The sequence below is a fragment of the Sphaeramia orbicularis genome, chromosome 12 (assembly GCF_902148855.1).
Source record: "Sphaeramia orbicularis chromosome 12, fSphaOr1.1, whole genome shotgun sequence".
NCBI classification, from domain to species: Eukaryota; Metazoa; Chordata; class Actinopteri; order Kurtiformes; family Apogonidae; genus Sphaeramia; species Sphaeramia orbicularis.
The window spans coordinates 19,349,560-19,374,175 of NC_043968.1; the positions used below are offsets into that span (position 1 = coordinate 19,349,560).

The 24,616-nt window shown below is 39.8% G+C and overlaps 1 protein-coding gene across 4 annotated transcripts; it reads right to left on the minus strand.

Annotated features, from left to right (window-relative positions):
* On the minus strand, positions 1 to 23,595 carry LOC115430475 (myocyte-specific enhancer factor 2C-like). Of its 4 annotated transcripts, XM_030150508.1 has the most exons (13): positions 23,395 to 23,594; positions 21,021 to 21,153; positions 20,632 to 20,790; positions 13,075 to 13,248; positions 11,699 to 11,902; positions 6,359 to 6,502; positions 6,066 to 6,252; positions 5,933 to 5,977; positions 4,582 to 4,748; positions 4,435 to 4,458; positions 3,395 to 3,524; positions 3,190 to 3,313; positions 1 to 3,099 (listed from the first exon to the last, which is right to left on the minus strand). In XM_030150508.1, exons 4-13 carry the CDS (start codon positions 13,126 to 13,128, stop codon positions 2,760 to 2,762), a joined length of 1,419 nt encoding a protein of 472 aa, XP_030006368.1. In that variant the 5' UTR covers positions 13,129 to 13,248; positions 20,632 to 20,790; positions 21,021 to 21,153; positions 23,395 to 23,594; the 3' UTR covers positions 1 to 2,759. The 4 variants fall into 4 exon arrangements, with proteins under 4 accessions (XP_030006368.1, XP_030006370.1, XP_030006369.1 ...); XM_030150510.1 differs by lacking the exon at positions 4,435 to 4,458 and having other exon boundaries at positions 6,066 to 6,249; XM_030150509.1 differs by lacking the exon at positions 4,435 to 4,458.
* Between the last annotated feature and the right edge of the window lie 1,021 nt (positions 23,596 to 24,616).

Here is a 24,616-nt window from a genome sequence, read left to right on the forward strand (position 1 = left end):
TTTTGTAACAGAGCCTGTATATTTTTCTGCAAAATACAAATACTACCACATATCTGAGTGAGGGAATTGCTGTACATGATCTCTGAGTGTGACAACAAAGGTGCACTTTTTTTTCTGAGAAACATTGTCTCCAAGTGGCGACAAAGGCCAGCTTATGCCGCTAACAAACGCTTTTTATAATATTTTTACTCATCGTTATTAGAAGCACTAAAGAGAGGGGACGTACAGCCCAAAAGCGGAGCATCATGTATTATAACATGTACATAGCGTATAATGTACAGACGACATTCACTGTCACCAAATAATTCAAATAAAAAAAAAACAAATTAAATAAAATAGAATAATAGAATAATTTGGGGTTATGTACGTACATTGGGGCGATTGAGGTACAAGTGTAAGTCCAGGCAGTTACTAATTACACAAAACACACAAATACCAGGGTATCTCACACAGTGGTGAGCAAACTGTAACATACCTTTGGTTAGTCTACACCCCACCCTTCTTTGTGTGAGCTCTCCTCTGCCTCCACCTACATAAAGACTACTTCATCTGGAGCCTAAGGATGAGCTCCTACCCATTAATCCTTCACTCAGCTTTGTTACGCTGAGCCGGGTGTGGTGCAGGAAATCTGGACTGGATTCCAATTGACTTGGTGATGACTGTGGTCAAATAAGAAAGGGAGTAGAGGCAAACAAAGCTTGGCTCTGCCCTTTTCAACACACATCACTTTGCATGTGCTACACAACCAGCTACACAGCAGTGCCTTTCACACTAGAACAGCTACAGGGACTGGACTGAGTGAATTTCGTCTTCTGTTAAAAGGGGTACATACTCTACACACAGCAGACGGTGGCCGAGGGTCTGAGCTCCAAATATACAGTTCTTAAACCAAAATATTCAAATGTGAACAACCCCCTGCCACGTCTCATGTGTCTTAAAAAAAGAAAAAAACAAACAGAAAAACTTAAAATATTACTCAGCAGTCTATTTAATTCAACCTCTCGATGTGTCAGGCTGGTGTCAGACCCAGTGGCGGAACAAGGCACAAATATTTATGTTGATTTGTTTACACATTGATGATAGTTACAGCACATATAAGTAAAACACATGGCATGCAGGTTGTGCTGGGGGACAACAGTGCAGCTTGTCCTTTGTGCTCTGAGAGATTGTCACTGTACGATAATATGGGTATGACACCATCTGGCAAACAGTTCAAAGGAATAGTTCAACATTTTGGGATTCACCCTTTTGCTCTTGTTAGTGGAGAAAACTGGCTGTCCGTTCATTTATCTGTGAAGTTTAATGCAGACGACTGACTCATAATCAAGTGTCTGTCTAGTGAGTTAAAAACTCAGCAGCCAGCACCTCATAATGACAAAATGACCCCTGAACTAGATGGTTTTACCCTTCAAACCCTTACACTCCCCTAAGCAAATGTCCCCTTGTTGTAACCTCACATTCATCATTTACACCCCTTACTTTTTCATCAGACCCAAAATGTTGCACTATCACATCTCATTCACATCAACTAACTTAACAACTGACCTAACTTCCCTGAATGTTTGATAGAAAATGATGTGCACCTGTGCTTCCTGTCTTTACCTCTTATATGACTGTAATCTTATTAAATAGAGCTGCAGACATCCAAAAATATCAATTTGATATAATAATGAAAGAATAACTTTTTAAAAACATAACAATATAAACTTTGTGCAGCAAAAGCATCACTGTCCGGTTGAATATGGCTTCAGGAGTGCAATCCTCACTCTAACTGCTAAGTCATGCGAAGCTATCAGCACATGCTAACTTTCTCTGAATAGCAAGGTCATGAGTGATAAAAAAATTATCACACGTCTCTCAGATTCTGACACCTGCACCAGGACTTTAAGTTCCAATGTTGCAACGCCTTGGTTTTTGATACGAAATAATGCAGGGTATGTGCCTGGATTGCATTAGCAATTAATCTCAGTTTGCTAATATGGCTCTGAAAATTATTCCTTAACTCTAATAAGAATTTTCACATCAAGTGAAATCTGTGTTTTGTTCAAAGCTTGTTTCTATGCAACCTGTTGCAAATGACTTTCTTACTATTCACACTGAAACGTCCTCAGCCTCTGTCTTATCTTTCCATTATCGCTACTTTGCCTTCTTTGTCTCTTACTTACACATTCTCTCATTCTCTCTCTCTGCCTGTTTTTCTGCCTCAAATGACCTTCTGTCCTTTCATATTGAAATGTGCTCTAGGTGCACAGTATGTTGAACCTGCAACACGGCATGTGTAGCAGCATGCCTGCTCTTATGGCTCCTATGATCCACATGTTACCAAACTCACCAGTAGCTTCACCATTCAGAGTACCAGACATATTTTCATCACTTATAATTTGTTAGTTTGCATACGTATGCACACACAAAAATGTGCATTTTATATATTTTTATACTTGCCCCCCTCCCCCCAAACAAACACAAAACAAGCAATACATATGCATTTACTAACTCTCTGATGTTCATCTTAAATGACATCCAGATCTCAGGAGTCATTCCTCTAGTGTACAAGTCTAGCTACAGTACATGTCAATACAGCAGAACATCACTGTATCCATATAAAACAGACTGACACTGTCTTACCCTGCCCCCAACACATACATGTTACCATTACACATATAGCACACCCACGCAATACAAGAATATGATAATATTAATAATAACACTATAAGGTAACTTCACTAATAACCCCTCTTCCCCTCTGGATGTAGACTCCATCATGTGGCCCAGCCTTCCGATAGCCGCATTCGTTTTACTGATGGACTATTGCGCTCCTCCTGACTGGACAGAGGCCGCAGAAGGAAGTTGTCGTTCCCGTGGTGATCCTCACGGTCCTCGCTGCCTTCGTACGAGCTCCCGCAGCTGGACGCGCTGTCACCAGGGGAGCGGTCGTTTGGAGCCCGGCCGCCGGTTGAGTATCCAGCTGTGGTGATGCCTCCCAGTCCTGTGCCGACCATGCCCATGTTCCGGTCTCTGGGCGGGGAGGCCGGCTCAGACTTGATGTGGAGGCTCTGGTGGGCGGAGGGGAGGTTCAGGTTGGCGTTCTGGCACAAGTTCCTAAAAGAAAGAGAGGTGGATCAGCTGACAGAAATATAAACGGCTGCTGATGTGATTTCCCCCGCAGACAGGCTGCACTCACACCCTCACCCCATGTGTCCGAGTGCAGAGTGTTGAATGTTCTGTATTTGCTGCTGCTGCCATCCTGTCACCGATCCAAGTCCAGAACCTCCAAACCCAGACAGGGAGGAGAGGTCACTGCCGAGGGAGAACTCTGAGGAAAACAAACACATGGTGAATTTCAATAATGACGTTCATCAGTTTTGTGTCTGGATTAGTTGAGTGTCGTAACTACCTGTTCCATAAGATGAAGAAAGTGTGGATGGATACCCGCCCATTCCCTGTCCAGGCAGAGTCTGAGCAGCAATGGACACAGCAGGAGTAGTGAGCGTCTGGGCAGTCTGAGAGTGATTTATTCTCTGGTTCTGCAAAGACAGGGGACAGGGAAGTGAATCAGCTGTAGAATTATAAGTACTTCACCACTAAAACCTCAGAACCTAAAGCAAGTAGAGCAGATAGAGGTCAAAGTAATGAATAGAATGAGCACAAAATGTCTCTAAACTCCGTCCAGATAAGCTGAAATGTCTCCGTTTACACAGAATATGATACAATATTTAGTTTCAGCTCCGTCTTCGTCTTGTGATTGGCTGAAAAACATTCCACAAGTGCTTAGGGTACAATCGCACTGAAGTAATGGGGCCTGACTTCTTAAGCATGTCACTCTGCTTTGTTTACATTAGCCACATTCCCAACATTAATGGGCTCTGCACATTTTCAGCTGCTACAGAAAAAAGGATGGCAGCAAATGGTTTGAAAAAGAATGGAATGTAAATTTTGGTGCATGTGTTCCCGATAAAGTGACAAATGAAAAAGAATTTAGAGCTTGAGACTTTAGAAACAACTTTGAACATAGAGGTAGAAACAACTATCACATAATATTGCTGATATTGTGTGACAGAGTTGACATTCAATTCTGAATTTTGTTGTTTAGCAGAGTTAGCAATACATGATGTTTTTATGTAGGAAAGCTTTTGGTTGATGGATTTATCCTTTTTATTTATTTTATGAAATTATTCTTCTGTTGTTTTATTGCACCCATTTTATGTACAGCATTTGTGATTATTATCTGTGAAAAGTGCTTTATAAATAAACTTTACTCACTTACTTACATGCCTGTGAACATTCATGTACATGTAAAATGTAAATGAAAAATCTGAACTCATGAACCTAAAATTACTTTTCTAATTCAGACAAAACAGTATAAGATTTTAGAGCAAGAACTATTTAGCTTATATTAGTTGTATTTGCTTTATACATTTTTAAGAAACTACTTACCAGCATTTGATCAAAATCCTCACACTGGAGTGTAGCATTAAAGCACAGAGTATAATTATTCCATGCACAGTAACAAGCATTGGATGGAGAACAAAGAATGATCAAAACTGAAATAAACAAAGAAGTAGAAATAATAAAAACACTCACAATAGTTGGCATGTTGTTGCATTTGTTGGAGGGGGGCATCAGTGTTCGGAGGTCAGGCTTACGGCTCATGCTCATTGAAGGTGGACTCTTATCCTGCAGGTTTTTGGAGACACCTCCTGGAGACAGAAGCCCTGGGGAAGTGCAGTGGTTGTTGTAGCTGCCATTTACTAGTGAGAAACAGAGGTAGAAGGTGTTAATGCTTCAGTTGTGTCAGTGCCTTGCTTTTTTTTTTTTTTTTTCAAAATCTATGTAATATGTGAGAGTATGTTTTACTCTTTCTACAGTATGGGACAGGAATGTGAATCTGGATCCCAAGATTTAAGCTTTAACCCATAAAAACCCAGTGCTATTTTTGTGGCAATTCCCAGATGAATTTTTCTCTGTTTCTACCTTTCTTAACTGATTTATCACCATTTTTTTTCTATAATATTATCCTCTGTATTTTGCATTTTTTGGTGTAAATCATATATTTTCCTATATTTTCCTATCCTATATTTTCTTATATAATTCACAGATCATATAGATGTTCATGAAAACTCAGAGTGAGTTCAAAGTTAATCATATTTATATATAAAAATCAAGAAAAAGTTACTTTTTTAACAAAGACATTGCTAACTGAATGTATAAACAATTGTCTCCATCCAGTCATTAACCAAACTCCATGGGTTTTAATAATAGTAATAATAATAATGGATTGGATTTTATATAGCGCTTTTCTAGACACCCAAAGCGCTTTGCATTATTGATCCATTATTCATTCACTCTCACATTCTCCCTCTGGTGGTGGTAAACTACATATGTAGCCACGGCTGCCCTGGGGCAGACTGACAGAAGCGTGGCTGCCAATTCGTGCCTATGGCCCCTCTGACCACCACCAAACATTCATATGCATTCATACACCAGTGTGAGTGGCACTGGAGGCAAGGAGGGTGAAGTGTCTTGCCCAAGGACACAACAGCACATGGACAGAGTGGGATTCGAACCTCCAACCCTTCGGTTATTGGACGACCTGCTCTACCACCTGAGCCATGGCTGCCCCTACTGGTGAATCAATGTTGTAGAAGATGACGGTGTTTCCATGGTAACTACGGTGCCTCTGAACGTTCAAATGGGTCATATCTGATGACCATGAAAAGATGACAAACTGCATTTTACACCAATTACTGAGATGTACTGATAGGATTAGTGGCCCAACAGGTATTAAACAGTTTAGATCAGTCGATGGTTTTGTGTCGCTGGTGGCTGTTTGGGTCTTTATGGGTTAAAGGTGTAACAAGGATTTTCCTTTAAAGACACACTCCCAGTATGTTACTGTACAAATAACTGTAATAATGTGAAATTGTGTTCTTACCGACAGTGGAGACCACGTTGCCTGGAAGCTCTGAGCCCATCAGTCCTAAAAACAGACAGTAAACACAATTAATTTTTCCACAAGTCACAGTGCTATTACATGATTGTGATCATCCACAGTTATATAATCCTACCTGCATTTCCTGTACTGGATGGACGCTGAGGGGACATGCTGTTCCTCTGCAGAGAGGGGTGTGAGATGGGCAGCAGGTTGTGGTTCCCTAAACCTCCTCCTATGGCAGGATGGGAGTACAGCAGTCCACTGGGGTTACTCCCGGTGATGGACACTCCCATGTCATAGTTGGAGGGAGGCAGACCCTGCTTTACAGGTTTGGAGAACTCTGTTAGTCAGCTGGCAAACAAGATTATATGAGCACTGGGAGCAAAAAACTGGAACTGTAAAACAAAAAAGTGCATGTGAGCTTACACAGATTCTCTGTCTGTTGATCATCAGGTCAATATCTTCGTTAATTTTGCGGTATTTGTCGTCTGACTCTGGGCTCTGGCCTGCAGAGTCGTCAGCCTCGATGTCAGGGCTGTCACAGCCGTTTAAGCCCTTCTTCCGCAGAGTCTGTTTAGAAAGAAACAGACAAACAAAAGAGTAGTAACTCATTTGGAGGACTTCTTCAATCAAAAGCTTAATTTATAAACAGTACATACAGTCTTAAATTATTAACTGGCTACCTTAAATGTGACATAAGTAATATTGTACACGTTCAGATATAATATTCTTTTGCTTTTTACATGGATTACATCTACGAATACTTGATTTTAAAACCCAAAGCCACATAAATTTAGTATTATTTAGAGTTATTTTCTGTCAGTTAAATGGTTGACAGATTGATCAGTTGGTTAATATTCCAAAATGTATTATGTGATTTCTTCATATGGTGATTTTATGTAGAATAAATAACATAAGGAAAGCGAAGACAACAGCATAGGCCTTAAGATGAAATATAAGCAGTTTCACTTTCAGCCACTGAGAGGCGCCACCTGCATAAATATCCGACATGTCATACTCTACGGACTTTGAAAGTCAGATAGCAGGGAATATTGACTCAAAATAAGTAGAATCAATAACAAATCCTGATGAGAACTGAAAGATTTACAAAAACTGAGAGATGCAGTTCTCTAAACCTTTGTAATTCTTATGTAAAAAACATAAACATCACATCTCCGTACAGACTGTGATTAGGGGAGATCAAATGATGAGGGTGTGTGTTTGTGTGTGTGTGTGCTGTACAGTATGTGGTTTGGCTCTCAGTGGCCTGCTTCAGCACTTCACAGGCCATTAGACTAGTCTGTCACTGGATGACTGCGGCTGTATCAAACACACACACACACACACGCACACAAACACACACACACGCACACACACACACACACACACACACACACACACAGAGGGTTCAGTGGTTGGCCCAGTACAGCTATCCCACTCATCCCAGTCATGTCCACCTGTTTTGCTTTAGAGAGTGGTAGGGGTGTAGTGGCGGTTGAGAGGAGGAGGGGACGGGGGAGGTGGGTGAGGCAGAGCCCAGCCACCACCAATACTAGCCTGACTACTGCACTGATGGCCGTAGAAGGCTATTTTTTGCTCCTGTGCACCACTCCATCCCTCCCCCCCGATCTGTCAATCTGACTTGTCTATTAAAGCATTAACCCCACTCCACTAGCCTACTTTTCCTTTAAAAACACACAGAACCACACTGACAATATTACTGAAACCCCTCTCCTTCCTTTCATAATAAAAAGGAGCTAACTCAGTAACCTTGACGCGTCCATGAGGGTGTGTGCGAGCAGGTGGTTTGAACATCTTACTGGAGTTACACGGGTGCGAGACGGCAAGAGAGACAGCTGGGGAAGGAGGCCAAGGAGGTGGGGTTGAGCGATGCCATAATATCATAGCAGCCCCTGTCCCAAATCCATCTGCACCTCTCCCTTCGCTGGTTTTCTTTTCCATGCTTTTTTTTTTTCAGTTAATTTCCTTCCACTGCTCTTTTATTCGTGGGTGGCCTCCGCCTCCTCTACTACTTCCACATCAGATGATGCTATGAGTACATGGCTGAACCAGTGTGTATTTGCAGTTTCTCCGACAGCGAACGACTGCCAAGGAACATGACATGCTGCTTTTACACCAACCCAGAACCAGTACTCAGGGAAAACTAGAGACATGCGCAGTAACCAGGCCCACGCGTTACACTGAGTAACACAGAGGATTTATTTAATAGGTTATACATGTTTATAAATGTTTCTGAAAATGTTTCCTGTAATGAACTACTAATTTTGTATTAATTATAGGGCAACAACACACATCCTGAGAAAGCTATTTGAGTAAAGTTAGTATTGATGTTTGTTGGATCTTTCTTTAAAAGAGTGCTAACATTTTAATGGATGGAAAAACTGACAAAGAACATAAAATCAGAGTACATGACATTTACCATGTGTTTAAAAGTGTGTCAGAGAATAACTACTATAACTTAACAACACTGCATCTATCTCTTTTGAAACTCTGCATGTATAGTGACTGAATTAATGTCTACAAGTACGTAATTTTGTGCAATGTCAGAATATAATGGCTTCTATAAAGCCAATATTTAGTCAAGTTACATTTTTAATGCAACTAAGACTCCCTGTAAACCTTTCACATTAAATTCATTTGGCATTTTATCTGAAAGAGCTCCAGAATTTCTGTTTAAAAAGCTTTTATTGCGAAACAGGACACACAGAGCGCTGTTGCTCTTAATTATAGATAAGAGTTTCCTTGCTGAATATCTATAAACAGTGATTTAAACACTTTTACGAATTTGCTGGACCTGAATTTATGGCATCTCACCTATACTTAATATAACTATATGTTAATTCAAAGTGAACATCTCATACTTCAGTTGTAATCATTTGTAGAAGCTGAGAAAGTAAAACAGGACAGTAAAATACAGGAGCTAGAGGCCAAGAAGAATTTGAGCTTCATTTTTCCTACCCCCCCAGGTTGGGAACCACCACTACTGACAACTATCAGCTGTCAGCACAACACTTCCATTTGTCCTCTGTGGTATTATAACCAAGACTGTCTGTCCACCAGTGGATTTTGCTAAGCAATGAGTTTGAAACTTTTTTTTTAATATCTGAACAAACAATGTTTCATCAAAAAAGACACAAATGATTGCCACTTTCTTTTGTAAGTTAGCCATTAAGTAATAAAATCAGATACTGAAAATGAACATATGTTTTAAAATGCTTCTACATGTAAAACTATATAAAGAAAATAGAAGTAGATAAAAAAAGTAGATATATGTGGTTAAATAAAAGCTGTACTGGTCAAAGGGGAAGAGGGAAGGAGGGAAGAGGAGGCGTTGTGGGGAATTCAGACTGGACTACTCAGCCTTAAGTTGCTTCTCTGCCTATTCTTTATTTTCCTTCAGCAGCCCACAGATCTACGCACACACTCACTCATTCACAGGCAAACCACAGTCACACACACTCACAGCCCGTCATGGCTATTCTTAGCTGTGTTCTGTGCTATTTTTAGACCACTACCGGTTTCCAGCCATTTAGGAGGGAGGGATCACAGCCAACACAAAGGAACTGGACTTACTCTGTGAGCATATGTGAGCAGGAATGAGAGAGAGTGTGTGTGTCTGTGTGCTCCGCTTTATTGAAAACTTCATCTGTTACTAATCTGAAGCAGCATGGAGCCACAATTACACACACATGTGCACGCACACATGTGTTTGTGGCAGACAGCATTGTGAGGACATTCAACCACTAAAACAAAGTTTGATCCCTGACACCGACTTTTAAAGTTATGAGGACTAACCAGTGTGTCCTCACAATGACAAAAAGTTATCCCAAATGTTTAAAAGTACAAAAATTTGTCCACATAATTGTACAAAGACAAGCACACGTGCACATAGCAGAGAGCAGACCACAGTGCAATAAGGTTAACAGAGTAAAAGTGAGGAATGCAGAACCTCTCAGCTTCAAAAATAGCTACAAGTTCCTCAGGCTAAATTAACAAAATACAATAAGTTGATACTTATTTGGCCTGTAGCCTGTAAAGACACAAACATTCACACACACATCACACATACCCACATGCCACATGAGCAAAAAAAAAAAAAAAAAAAAAGAAAAAAAAAAGATGACCAAAACAAAGGAGCCTCTCTTCTACTAAATTCCTGTCTGGCAGATATTTCATTGGTGCAGAGCTTTTTCACAGCTCTGTGGTTTACGACAGGCTTCATAGCACAACCCCCATACCACTCTACATCCCCCTGATTTTCGCCTCCTAATGTGTGCAAAAATTCATCAAACTCAAATGTCTGGCCACTCCCAAATTTTCTTTTGTCCTTTTAATATCAAACTCAAAATCCACTGTCAGCTTCAAGGACCTCTGACACGCTCAGCTTGTTTCAGTCTCTGGCACAGTGAGTGTGACCTTGGCACAGGCACTGTTGCACCACATTGCGCCATGTATTGTTGCCTACCCTGAGAGGTTACACATGCCTCTCAAAGACTTCTATCCTCATCATCCAATCAGAGAGCAGGAAGGTTAATCGTGGTGTTTTGGCCAAGTATCAAAAGTTGTCAGCTAACATAGGAATCACGCTGGACTCATGTAAATGTGAGGTATGCTGAACTAAGACTCTGAGAACAAACACCAAAATATTAAGTCTCATTAAATAAAATTCCTTCAATCAAAGTAACTGCATTAAACAAGAGAAAGAACTAAACTAAACTTTCCTTCCACTGTTTGCCATTGGATGAAGGTGAGGAACAACCAAAGAAGACAAAAGGAAGTATATTATCTGAATATGCAGGAAAGGGAAGCTGGAGAGTAGTGAGGAGGAAATGTCGTACAGAGGTAAAAGTGCATGTAGATAAGTTTACAGTAGCTGGCAGCAGTAAAGATGCCGTCTGTTTAGACTGTGTGGATACACTGCAGAGATGAGAGGCTGCCTGGACAGATTATAGTAACGAGCTAAATAGGATTGTGATAGATTACAGGAGATTAGAGAGGATGTAAGCCTGGTTCTGACGGGGCTGGCCAAGAGGCCATGTGGTGGGCCGCGTGGAGGGAAAAGCCCAGGTACAGATACAGCATGTACATGTGCACACCCCACAACAAGAACACAAATGCACATGTGTTTACAGCAGCCACAACTCCTTCACTTTTAACCTGTCTGTTGAGTCTGTTTATTAAGTTCACTCCTTCACTCACTAGTGTCATCAAACTCGACAACATAAAGGGTAGCTCAGCCTAGATCTTAAGAAAATGTTCAATTTCACTAAACATATTTCATAATTCTCAGAGACAGTGGTTTACTTTGTCTTACATTTGCATTCTTTTCTAATAAACATGTCCTGACTCAGGACTTAAATGAATCTGAATAGGAGGCAGAAACATCTAGTGTTACCTGTCAGTGCTGGAGCTAAACTCCAGGCCGTTCTTTGACTTTTGACAGCTTAAGCGTGACCTTGGTGTCATGGTGGGCTTAGCAAATGTCCACAGAGCATGTGTGTGTAAAAGCATGCGTCCACTGTGTGTGTGTGGGTGTGTAAGAGAGGGATACACTTGCTATTGTGTTCTCCTAACACCATTACATAAGTTGAACCAGAACAAGGTTCAGTTGAGTACAGGCTGTATTGCTCTGTTTGTATAAGGCTGTACAATGTGGTCGTGACTATGCAAAAACAGTAGATCTGTGTGGCTCTGAAACTCACTGCATCATACATATATAACATATCTGTGCATTTGATTACTTACATCCACAATATCAGAGTTGGTCCTGCTCTCATGGGGCTCGTTGTATTCGGTGTATTTGAGCAGGACTTTGTCCATGTCTGTGCTGGCGTACTGAAACAGCTTGTTGGTGCTGTTGAAGATGATGAGGGCGATCTCACAGTCACACAACACGCTCAGCTCGTATGCTTTCTTCATCAGACCAAATTTGCGCTTGGTAAAGGTCACCTACAGAAATAAATGCAAGTGAAGACAAATAAAACAAATATCAATATTGGTTGGACTTGGGCAAACACCATTCGGCGGTTTTGGGTGTTAAAGGAATAGTGCAATATTTAGAGAAAGATACTCTACTTATTTGCTTTACTAGAAATACTTGAGAAAATTGATATAAAAAACAGTGACCAGATTAGTTCAAAGTTTAAAAAAATTCAATTACCAATCACCAATTATATAGACATACTCTTAGATGTTCTGTAAGAATTTTGGCACTGTTTGGAAGGAATTGGATAACATATACAATACATGAGGTGTACTATTATTATAAAGTCTTGCTGTGTGTAGACAGGTATTTCTACAACCGCGGACAAAGCCAGGGCAGTTGTTTCCCTAAGAGTATTTATAAAAGCTAAGCCAAATGTCTCCTGATTCACACTTACCTTAGCAATTAAGTCTATGTCTACTTCTCATCTTTGGTTTTAGAGGCGAACAAGCAATATGTCATGTTTAGAAAATATCCTATTGACTTCATTTCGTACCATACTAACATTTTTTTTAAACATGGGGTCTAAGTGCAGGGAAACAAACAATTACCTGTAACAAATCAAACAGATCCAAAACATTGTCAAAAAATAGAAAATGTCTTGTAATGATAGAACACAACATTTTTTAGTTCTTGATTTGTAGAAAAGAGGTTAAATCTTGATCCTTATAGATAAACCCATGGCATCATGGTCTGAGGCAGGACTGTGACAAGGTCAGTCCTGCCCTGCTATGGAGGTCAGGAAGCACATGTGCCTGCATTTCCTGTCATAACAGGAAGCGAGGAACTGCTGCCAGGACTTGGTTTATGTGTGTGTGTGTGTGTGTGTGTGTTCATCTGTGAGATCTTGTGTGTGACAATGCACACATTCAAAACCGCCATTGACAATAAGATGTCGCTGCTGTAGTTGTGCACGGGTTGTTATGAATGAGGTTGAAGGTGAAAAAAAGGGTTATTTTTCAAAATGCCTCACACACAACATACAACACATTCACAGAGTCAGAGCGTGTGAGGATCATATGACATGACATCACCAGTTTGAGGAACTATAATGTGTCTCTATGTACTGTACATGGTGGGATTTATGTTTGTGTGTATGTGTGTGTGTGTGTGAGACAGTGACTGAGTGTGTGCTTACGTGTCTGTTCCGTTCATCCATAATCCGCGCTATCTGAATCTTTTTTCTCCCCATCTTTGCTGCTGTTTTTTCCCTTCTTCTTCGTTTTCACAAATGTCTTCTTGTCTGGCTGACTTTCACGTCCTTAGAGTTAATCCTTCACTCGTTCACCTTTCAGTTCCAAACTGCTGGCTCCTGAGAAGGACAATAACAAAACATAATCATCGAGTCATGTACCATTTACGTACAGCAACAAAAATACGTGCCCACACATGGACGACAGAAGAAGATAAACTGGTTTTAAGATTCTGTGACAAACTTAAAGAGGTTGGTGTGTCAACATCTCCTTATTTCCACAGCAATTAATATGATAAATGCAGCCACCAGCAACATGTATAAACACAGCATTTAATTACTAAAAATGGATTGCGTGTTGGTATCATGTCATGCTATATGGTGGAGTTTAACCACTCTGCACGCACTGACAGGCAATATATTGTCTCTTTGCATGCCCTTCCATTCAGTGCTGCTGTATCCTCTTGACACACCCATAAACCAGCTTCCTCAGGGGGTTGCTGTACCCTCAGGAGGAAGTGAAACAACTGGGGATGTCAGAATGCAAACAAAGACAGCAAAGACTGCTGAGTTTGGTTCTGACAGACACTGTATAATAACATCTGTAAGTCTGAGAAACCACATTAAAGCCTGGATCGTGTCTCGGCCACTTGCAGATGTCTGAGCAGAAAAACTACTTCTCTGAAGGAACATTAAGACTGTGATACAGCTCAGATGAATACATTTCAACATTTCTTTTTTCTTAGAGAAATGGTTTTGACATCCTGAGTAATGCAGTTATTATTCTATTGTTATTTAGCTTTGGTGTTAGAACACTTACAAAAAAAAAAAAAAACAGAAAGAGAAGTGGTTATGTAATACACATGTGACTATTTCTTAGCATTTTATATTTCTACTAGAACCAAAACACACCAGGAAGCCAAGTTCTTCCTCCTTGTTTCCAGTCTGCATGCAACACTTCAGGTTTTCTTGTCTTAATAATCTTAGCTTAGGTACAAAGCAGGAGGGCATTAAAAGGTAAACCTGCCAGTCTTCTCATATAAGATCTTATGGAAGTATTTTCTTTCCTAACAGGTTTAATTTTTTCTTAAAATACGACACTTTTTTCATATTCCCCTACAGCAATTTTCTAATTACTATAATGTCATAATGTGTTATATCACATTTTTTTCCGTTACATTTTTGGTGCATGTTATTTAAGAATGATGTCATCATATGTCATTATTGCGATTGCACCAGTCTTTTTCCTGTCATGACACCACATCAAAATAACTACCGATACTGAGCATTTTTAAAACAAAGTTTTTTAATGTAAATTCTCTTCAGTAGAAAGGAAAGACTCAGATGAGAGGAATCCTAGGACCCTCATTTGGTTGCATTATTACCATAAAAGTGACTTTAATGAGTTTATACAAAAACCTCTTTTTTCGTGTGTTTCACTGCAGATTCAAATAGTGACAGATAGCGTGATTTGTCTGTTGGCTTCTGCCTGACCTCATGTGGGTTAGAAGCATCATGCGTACATTAGTAAATTGTATGATTAATATCTGAGCATGTGAATAGAGCTGAGCACAAAAATAAGTCACTGCTTAGGCCTTGTCCCTACAGCTGACCCTTCACCATAACCCTGACCATAAATACTCCACTTACCCCATCTAACCCCTCACCCATACACTGAAGCCTCCACCCTTACTACAGGGTTGAGGAGATGTTAATATTATCCAAACTTGGTATAAAAAAAAAAAACAAGGAGAGGATGTCAGAGCTCACATAGAGTGAGTTAATGTGTTGTACTCCAGAGGTAGATTAAAGATCTAGCTGCTCAGGACTATCTGTGCATGCAGGATGTGTGTGGGAAACAGAGACGTGTTTCTGTGCCATGTGACCTGCGTCTTCTCTTAAAGTGGAGCTTAAGAGCTTGGGTCGCCAAGTTAACTGGATGTTCACACACGCTGAGACAGACGCACACAAACACAAACACACACGGCAGGTTTTCTTGGCAGCTTTCCACTGTCATCACAGCAGGGCAAAGAAAGGCGCGTTTGCTTTCAGTAGGTGCCAGCCCTGAGGCACAGAAGATGAAATGGAGAATGAAGTCGTGATTCGGAAAGACGTAAGATGATGACGAAGGTGTGTTCTCTGAACAAAAGGAAGAAAATGACTGTGGTGCTTCCTTTAAGTCAACAAAATTCCTCTTATTTTCAACAATACTGATCATTCAGTCTTTTGCCTTATCGCCTCACCATCTTTTTACCATCATTGTCAAGAGAAAAATTAAAATGTATAAGGTCAAAGTGTATTTTGGTAATGGGAAAAGAAAAACAAAAAGGAAAACAAAACACACAAAAATGATGTACAGTCTGTCTTCATTAGATTGTAATAGAATGGGTTGGGTCTCAGTTCCTGTTTGGCTAAATACCTGGATTCATTATGGTCAGAGATAACATCACCTGAACCTTTCTCCTCCCACATGTTTGTAAACAAAGAACAATGCACAAAACATTCAGGTAATGTTATCAAGCTTCACAATTTCAACGCCACCCTGATTGTTGGTTTTACGTTTCTTCCGTATGTAACATAATGGCTGACTTCAAAAAGTTTTGGTTAAGGTTAGATTAGTAAAAGTAAGGTTAATCATCATATTTTTCATATTTGATTTCAAATTTCACCTCACAAGCTGTGAGGACATTTGTGGATGCATACGCAATTAAGCTGCATTTATCAGATTTTGAAGGAATTTATGCCCAACTAGAATTTTTTCTCACCACATATACCTACCATGACACATAGGAAGGGAGTATGAGAACAAGACTTTACTCAACATACAACTTGATATATTCATAGTCTACATCAGGAAACCTATGTAATAAAGGTTTTTGAGAAATAGTGTGGGAAAGTAGACTGTAACTTTTGCAGAGGCTGTTTCTTTGTGGCCCTTGGCTCCACCAATGTTGCCTCAAACCCAGTGAGGGTATTTTTCATGCTAAGGCTGGTCTGACCTTATGCTGCCCTCTAAAACTGTCTTCTCATCCAACAAAAGCTGATTACAGATCAAAAGTGACTTTCCGTCATAGGTGCAGTACTGCTGGAGCACATTGGAATGACACTCTGCCACTTTTCTTCTCCAAGCACCAAACAGGTCTTCCATGACACACTCTTTGACGCGACATACAACCACTCAAAAAATGTAATGGGCAAAGCTGTCATACTGACATCATAACGTACGTTGAGTAACACAAAAGAAAACACTCCACCTAAAAATTGCTGCTTTTTACGTAACTAGCATTAACAAGTCGAGATAACAAGGCAGCAAAACATCCTTTCATTGACTATTCACTTTTCTGACAAGAAACACTGCATAGTTGGCCCGATGACAGCAACTCCAGGAGCTTAAAGAATGTGAAGTGCATAAGTACCTCAGCCAATAAGATGAACTAGACCTCTCGAATGTGGCTTCATTTTCTTGACACTCAAGTAAAAGAAAACATTCCAAACACAAACTATTTGGTGTTTATTCAATTATACTGTACTTTTAAGCCATGCTAATTACAGCCTATTAGCAGATGAGTATGGTGAGATATTTTGGCTACTGAGATGTTATATACTCAAAAGGATGATATTGTGGGATCATTTGTAGCAGATTAACGGAAATCTGACACCTTACAGTTCAATAGTCTAACCATACATGTACACTTGCTTCCATGTCTCATATTAAACAACACTATGGTTCTACCCTGCTGTTTTCTGAGTGTTAGTCATCTAAATGAATATGTATCATCAGCAAATCTACATGTCTTGAAGTTGCCCAATCCCATGATACATCCTATCATGCCCATGGTTTGTTTACATGTGCTGTAAATAGAAACAGGACTTCCCCTTCTACTGTTGCGTTTTTAACAGAATAACTGCTGAAGTTTCATTTTCTGGAGCTAGTGATTGACATACGTCATGATGTACAAATGTTGAAGTAACAAGAGCCAGCACCAAAATAACCAGTATTGACTCTACCAGGACCTTTGTGATAAACTGTAGTTCTGAATAAGTTAAACATGTATTAAATGTACTTGTGCAGCATCGTTTCAGTTAGAAATTGTGTGGTATTATACTGCCAAAGCAGCACAGAAAAAAATACTGAAAAGTCTTCTAGAACACTTACTCTATCATATCTTTTTGATTTTGTCTATAAACACATATAAATATACACACATATTCAACATGTGTAATAGTTGTAGCCACAAGTAATGTGTGTAATTTCCCATGCCCTCTTATTTTCCGTTTCTTCTTTTCTCCAGTAGGAAAGAACTCACTGACTGTCACATTAGGCCATAATTGATGTGTTTTGCCACAACAAACCAGGCACTTTGATTAAACAGAACAATGTGATACTATCAAAATCGTCAACAGCAAGCACCAACATGCAAGCCAGAGAGCATTACATGAGTATCTACTGTCTGAGTCACTCAGCCTCTGAGTGTACCTCTCTTCAGGAAAACAGTACGAGGATCAACATGGTTAAATTTAGAGCACTTGCAGACGAGCACACTCAGCATGTTTGAGTTTTTAGGCCAAATGAGGCTAGAGTTGTGATGGAAGAGAGCATGTATCAATAAAAGTCGTGTAATTGTGTGTGTGTGGGAGTTGCATCACTCTGTGTTACTTAATACAAAGCTTGATCTTCTCCAGGATGACAGCAAATATCCACCCAACTCACCCTCCACACACCCACGAGCACAAACCTCCCTTCTATTTATAGGCTCCGTATACAACTGAAGAATGCCAAAAATAAAGGAATGAACTTTTTACCCTGAACAACAATACGACTGTTTTCTGGTTCACAGACAGAAAGAGCGACTGTTGAACAAAGGAAGAGATGGAAATCAGCCATCTCACGCAGTCCTCAGCTGCTCTCACTCTCTCTTTCAGCCGTGCCAATTATTTTCCAACACGCCGGCCGAACCTCAGAGAGTCTGTGTGTGTGTGCTGAGCCCTGTTCACATATGTGCTGTACATTTTGAGTGTGTGTGTCTGGATGTCTAATGGGTGACATGTGGCAGTGCCCTTGTATTCCTTGGCAGGACACCCTGCATGTCTGTGTCTCAGAGCCAGGGAAGGTGGGGGTGGTTCGAGGTTGGCTGAGGGTGGGGGTCAGAGCCGTGGCCCTCCTCAGGCTCAGAGTCTGCAGACAGTTGGTGAATCAACAGCTGTGAATGGGCCCATGGGATCCACTCTACCGCCACGTCCTACTGTACTGGGTGCTTTCAGGAAGCTCCGCAGCTTAATCTTTTTAGACCTACCAGGAACCAAACACCAGATCAATAAAAAGCCTGGCAACACTAGCCTGTTTATAACTGAGCATAGTTAATAGAGGAAGGTACAACAGGGTGGAAAAATTAACAAACATCTGAAGTGCAAGTGGGCGTTAGAAACTATTTGCTCATGCAACAAATTGGATGTATTGTTGCATTATTTGAGCTGTTATCAAATATCTATCCAGCAAAGAGCTTGAATACAGTCACTGATCGTCACTCATTTTCTTGTAAATGTCAACTTGCCCTATAGGGCTGGATTGTTGGGGTTCAATTTTAATTATTATTCACTGTCTCTTTAGCACAAGCATATATAACGACATAGTAATTTTGTGTTTTCATCAGATATCTTCAGCCTTTCACATTTTACCTAACTGTTTACCCTAATTATCAATTGGCAATTTTAATTTATGATTCCAATCAGATGCTATTCAATCAATAAATTATTCAAATATAAGAATCTGAGAAGGAAGATTTAATCTTTGCTTGAACTACTTACTGAGACTGATACTGTACAAACTACACAAAGCCTGAAAGTACAGATACAGTGGCTTTGTTTAAAAGGGTTACAATTCAAGAAGGATGGGAAACACTGACACTTAGCAGATCGATCTAACTAATGGTGTACTTTGGATGATCAGCAAATGATGTACAGCAAGTCTGAAGAAGACAATACAAAGCTACTGCTGTGCTGTATGGTCACACAGAAGTCCCCTGTATATCTATGAGGCATAAATTATGATGTTATTATGTACTATAATCCTCCTAAAATTAGATATATTCAGCTAATTAAGATTTCTATTTCTCTTATATGTAACTCATTGAAAGGTGAATTCATAACAGCATAAGAGTAGCAAAAAGCAACACAAATAAAGATAATCATAATGAAATATAGATGCAGAGATCAACAGTTTGTAATTTACAATGGTGTACTCTGTATAACCACATGACAATCACTGCGTGCCTTCCTGACATACTGTACAGTTTTCTGATTGCCAGCAGGTTATTTGCTTTGCTTATGGTCTGCACACAAGCTCTCCTCTGTCTCAGACTTTTAACTTAAACCACTATATGTTGTGAACTGACTCTATTACTGTGGCAAAAACCATGAAGTGCATTCATTGCTGAAAGGCCAAACTGGTTGATAATTCTTGGTATTTGAGCACCAAGGGTGTGTGATGTTAACAGGGCAAAACATCAGCATTAATAGATCATAGTGTCATGACTGTAAACATAGCGTGAAAGACAGGGGATTCTTACGTCAAAACAGGCATAAACAAAAAGCTGCACAAACTATACAGAATATTTATTGTTGGGATTATATATATATATATATATATGTATATATATATATATATATATATATATATATATATATATGATTTGGGGAAATACATTCAAAAAAATGGGACATGTCAGTTTGAAGTCCCTTTTAAGGTTTCAGATGTAGATACAGGTAACCTGATCTAATTACATGTGATTTGGTTAGGGATACCCCTCTATTAGCAGAATGAGTCACTCTGTGGCACAGAACACCACAGCACATGCCCAACATAAATGAATGATATCACACTGACATTAGGAGCTTCTTAAAGGAAGGATCCCACACACTTCACTTGTTCCTAAATTAACCAGTGCAAAGTTTTCAATAACAACCTTATTAATGGTTAATAAACATTTACTGACACTTTATAGAGAACTTGTAGGACATAAAGATGGAAACTTCTTGGTTCACCTTATTGACTGTTAGGTCAAACAAAGTATTTATTATATTGATTTGTTTATGTGTTTATAATGGCACTACCAGTTATTAATACATTATTTATTAACCTTTAATTAAGCCATTACTCTGGGTACAACTCCTAAACCCTTTAGGGTGTCTCATCTAAATGCCATTAAAAATAACTTACAATAAACTCATTAGTAATTCAAACAAACTAAAAAATATAAATACGTCTGCATTCAACATAATTTACGTTTTTCTAGTCCTGTTTTTGTCTGCGTTACTTGACTATCTCAAAAATCAGTCATCAGATATGGAGAAGCATCAAAGTATTGAACACTGTTACAGACTCAACAAACGACTCCTTTCCAGATAAACATCTTTGACAGCAGATGAACCACAGTTATGGCTTCCATTCCTAACAGAGATTTTTCTACAACATAGTCTCGTTTATATCAGATTTAGTTCTCTTACCAAGTGGTGCTGTGGAAAAGTAACAGCCGTACTATCAGTCCTCATGTGGTGGGCTGGTCTGTGACAGAGACACGGGTTCCCGAGCCTTTGCGCGGTCCTCCGGTTCCACACAAACCCCGTTCAAGTGCGGCTCAGCTACAACCGGACCGTCCAACGCAACTAGGAAATGACGCTCAAAGTCAGACTGAGACTTTGTCAAGTGTTCAAACAACAAACGGAGCCAGAGGCTCACAGGCACAGGCTCCTCTGACTGCTGCTTTATCTGATGAGGCGGACAGGAGGATTACACTGCTCCGCTTCTGTTTGTTTTCCGATGTTTATCAGCGCACATGCATCTCACACATCCACACAACACAACCTGCGCGTGCGTCTGACGTGGATTCGCTCACCTCCTCGCTCAGTTCCGCATATCTCCAACTTCAGCTCGTCCGGCTCGCGGTGACTTTCCCCGCTCGTGTCTGTCTCTCCGTCCAGCGGTTCAGTGATTCTCCTGGAGCACGCGCCCCCCGGCTCAGCAAGCACCTGGAAGTCAGCGGCGCACGCGCACACACACAAACACGCGCACGATAGGGAAAAATAAAATCACACCACAAGTGAACTAAAAAGTATGTTTCAGGCAAAAACATAAACTATGCCAACTTTTATGAGATAAAACAGCTTATTTTTAATTTTTACTTTCAACAGGTCCATTCTCTGTATGATGTGAGTCTTGGTTAAACGTACACAGTGCTGCCACTTCTAGTTCAGGTACACTAGTGCCTTTCAGTGGAAACTACTGGAAGCGCACCTCTACACACACAGTCTTAATACAATTCCTGTCTGTAATAAAAGTGGGCATTTTCAGTGTACTGCAACACTAAATAGTGGCAGATATGATAAAACTGTCTGGGAAATTTGAAAGTCATTACTTAATACTCTCCTAGACAATAACATCTTCATAGTCAGTGTGAGCATGACTTATCTGAATGCATTAGAAAGGAATCAAGAAATGGCTTTCCATTTAATGTTATTTTATTTTATTAAAGCGTCTGTAAACCCACACATGAACATTATCCAGAGTTTAGTGTAAAGACAGTTAAATTTACTGAAAATATCTGCCCGACACTCAGAACAAATTTGATGAGAGCTGTGTCACTGAATAAACCACTGAGATGAAACCAGAACACTTAAATGGAGGAAGAAGGACAGTTGCGTTGGATGATAATTTTTGAGTTTATCATTAGTAACCATATTGCACAACTTTAATGTTCGTGTATTTAAACAACACATCCAAAACAGAAAATTACATCCAGATGACCATTACAGAAAATATTCTTCAGTCTTCGTACATATGCTCAACAGCTTTTAAATTGGGTTTGGTAAAAAAGCAATTTAAAAAACAATATTTATTTTACTGAAGTTAACAAGAAACAAAACTAATCTCTGTGATGGTGAACTCTTAATATGCCCTTATCAGTAACCACTTTATGGTAGCAAAATATTGTTAGAATTCTTACAAAATTACACAGTTTATTTGACATAATTGATACTGAAGCATCGTTTGTGTTCTAAAAACATTATACTGTAGCTCATAAAATGGCAATTAAACACAACTCAGACTTGGGTGAAGCATTACACTAAGGTCAGGACGTTAGAATATAATGGCAAAAGGGGTTGTTATGTGTTGACCTGTACTGAGTGACTGCTGCAGCTGACTCTATCCAGCCCTGTCTTTTAGCTTAAGAATTTGTCAGGACATGACAGACCTTCACACAAACACCCAGTGAGGTGAGTAAGCTGAGCTATAGAGTCATGTCACAATGTCCACACATGGATTCCACAGTTTGACGCACATTCAGAAATTGTCAAGTGCTGAAAGGTTCCTGTACTTTTGATCTTTAAACAGCATGTTTCACTGTTGCAGACTATGTTACACATATTTTACACTACATTTCATGATATTACACCAAAATATGGCCCTTACCCCACAAGAAAAGGACTAGTCTCTACCCAGGTAACCTGTGATATCGCAATGCTCATTCCATATGAAACTATTCAAAAGGTTTACAACCAACTGAACTCTGTGAATTCACTGTCGAGGATCTACTTTAAAGTTACATATTAAGGCTGAGTTAATGAGGCTGTCGTTATTTCTAGTTCATTTCTCTCTTATAGGTTTAGATTTAGGAACCTTATACACATACTGCAGATTTCATGCACAAATACACACACATATATCTATATATTTTATTTATGTGAATGTTGCTATTTCTTTTTGGTTGAAATTTAATGGTTTGATTTGACATTTTATACATTGATAAAAATATGAGATCACAAGCCGGCAGTTTCTGATTGAACTGACTAATCTTTCTATGTAAAACTGGTAGTGTGTCTTTTCATACTATAAAAAAACCTTTCCCCCATAATCATACAAATAATTATAATTAACAGTAATTATAGCAATACAAATCCCACAATGCATCTTCACTGGAGCACATACTGCATAATAGGAAGATCCATTTTAAAAACCAGAACAATAAACACATTTCAAGCACAAAGGGTAAATAACAGAACAGCTTAACGTAAGTAACTCTGAAAACCATGTTACTCAAGTATTACACTTCATACTCTTATATTATAGTAGATGCTGCTTAACAAAAAGGACCTGTTTCTGTCTCCATCATCATCTCCACACAGTCACAAAAACAGACTTACAGCCTCACTGAACAATATTCCATCATCCATCATCACCCACAAACACTGCTCCGGTTCGACCTTACTCACCAGTGCTTTTTCTGTCTTCACCTGGAAGGTTCCCCTCCAGCTCCAGCTGTGGGTTTGCTCAGTCAATCCCTTGTATCAAACAAGTCAGGATTAAAAAAAAAAGTGGAAGCAAAGTTGTTAAGCCAGACCAGCTGGCTTACAGAAGGGAACCCAGAAGTGGGCTGCGTTTGGTTGTGTGCTCACTCCACACTGAGTTAGAGGTAGACTACATTCAGCCCTCATCAGACCCTGATACGCAAACACCGCCCCCTTTCTCCCATCAACACACACATATCACTCTTTATCTCTCTCTCTCTTTTACGCATACACTCGCCATCGTACACTCATACCCCATGACCTCCTGTGTCCGAGCAGGCTGAGTGCATGTCTGTGGAAGAGCCTGTTCACCTGTCACTGTCACTCCCTGGTATATTTAGCTCTGAGGTGTCAGTGATGCTGGCTGTGTGAGTATGTGTGTGCTGGAGTATGTGTGTGTGCGGGGGGAGAAAAATGTGTTGCTGACACTCAGGGCCTCCACAGGCCTTGGTGTAAGAGCCCAGGATTACTGATCCAAAGACCATCGGCTCGACACATTACACAGAGAGAGAGCAAGAGAGAGAGAGGGAGAGCGAGAGAGAGATCAAACCTGCAAGCATGTCCCAGATATCAGCACACTGAGCATCTGCTTGGCGGAGGATTACCCTCAGCTGTCCACTCCTGTCAGCTCCTAGTGGAGGAAGGAAAGGAAAACGGCAGACTTGGTTTACTTCAGTGATCTATGAATCCATAAAATATCAATGTAGAAATGTGGCTGAGTCACTGAAAAGCCCAAAGACAACATAACCCCACTGGTCCCCTCCACTTCAAAAGAACCCATGTGTACTGTATCTACTACTTTTTATGTTGATGCCAGTGTAGATACTCCAACTCTATATGCGCTAGTTCTTTGATTGTTGAGCTTTTAAGTGAATCTGCCGTGTCAAAATCTGTGTCCATTTAGGACCACTGGAACAGCTATTAAGCACTTTTCTCTTGTTCATTAGGATTCCCTTCTAATGCATTTTAAAGCTGTATTATGTAACATTTTGATATTAAACATGTAAAATGAATAGACATATGTTACATATTTCATTGACTTGTATCAAATGTTCCAATTCAGAAAAATGTATATTTTATTCAATGTAACGGTCCATTTAATGGAATGTCCAAACTGAAGATTTAGGTGAATGTAATTGCCAAAATG

Coding starts and splice junctions, on each gene's coding strand:
- LOC115430475 (XM_030150508.1), bottom strand. CDS start 13,128: ATGGGGAGAAAAAAGATTCAGATAGCGCGGATTATGGATGAACGGAAC. Junction 11,903..13,074: donor TGGATGAACGGAACAGACAC/GTAAGCACACAC, acceptor TTATTTCTGTAG/GTGACCTTTACCAAGCGCAA. Junction 4,749..5,932: donor CAACGTGGTCTCCACTGTCG/GTAAGAACACAA, acceptor GTTTCTCACTAG/TAAATGGCAGCTACAACAAC.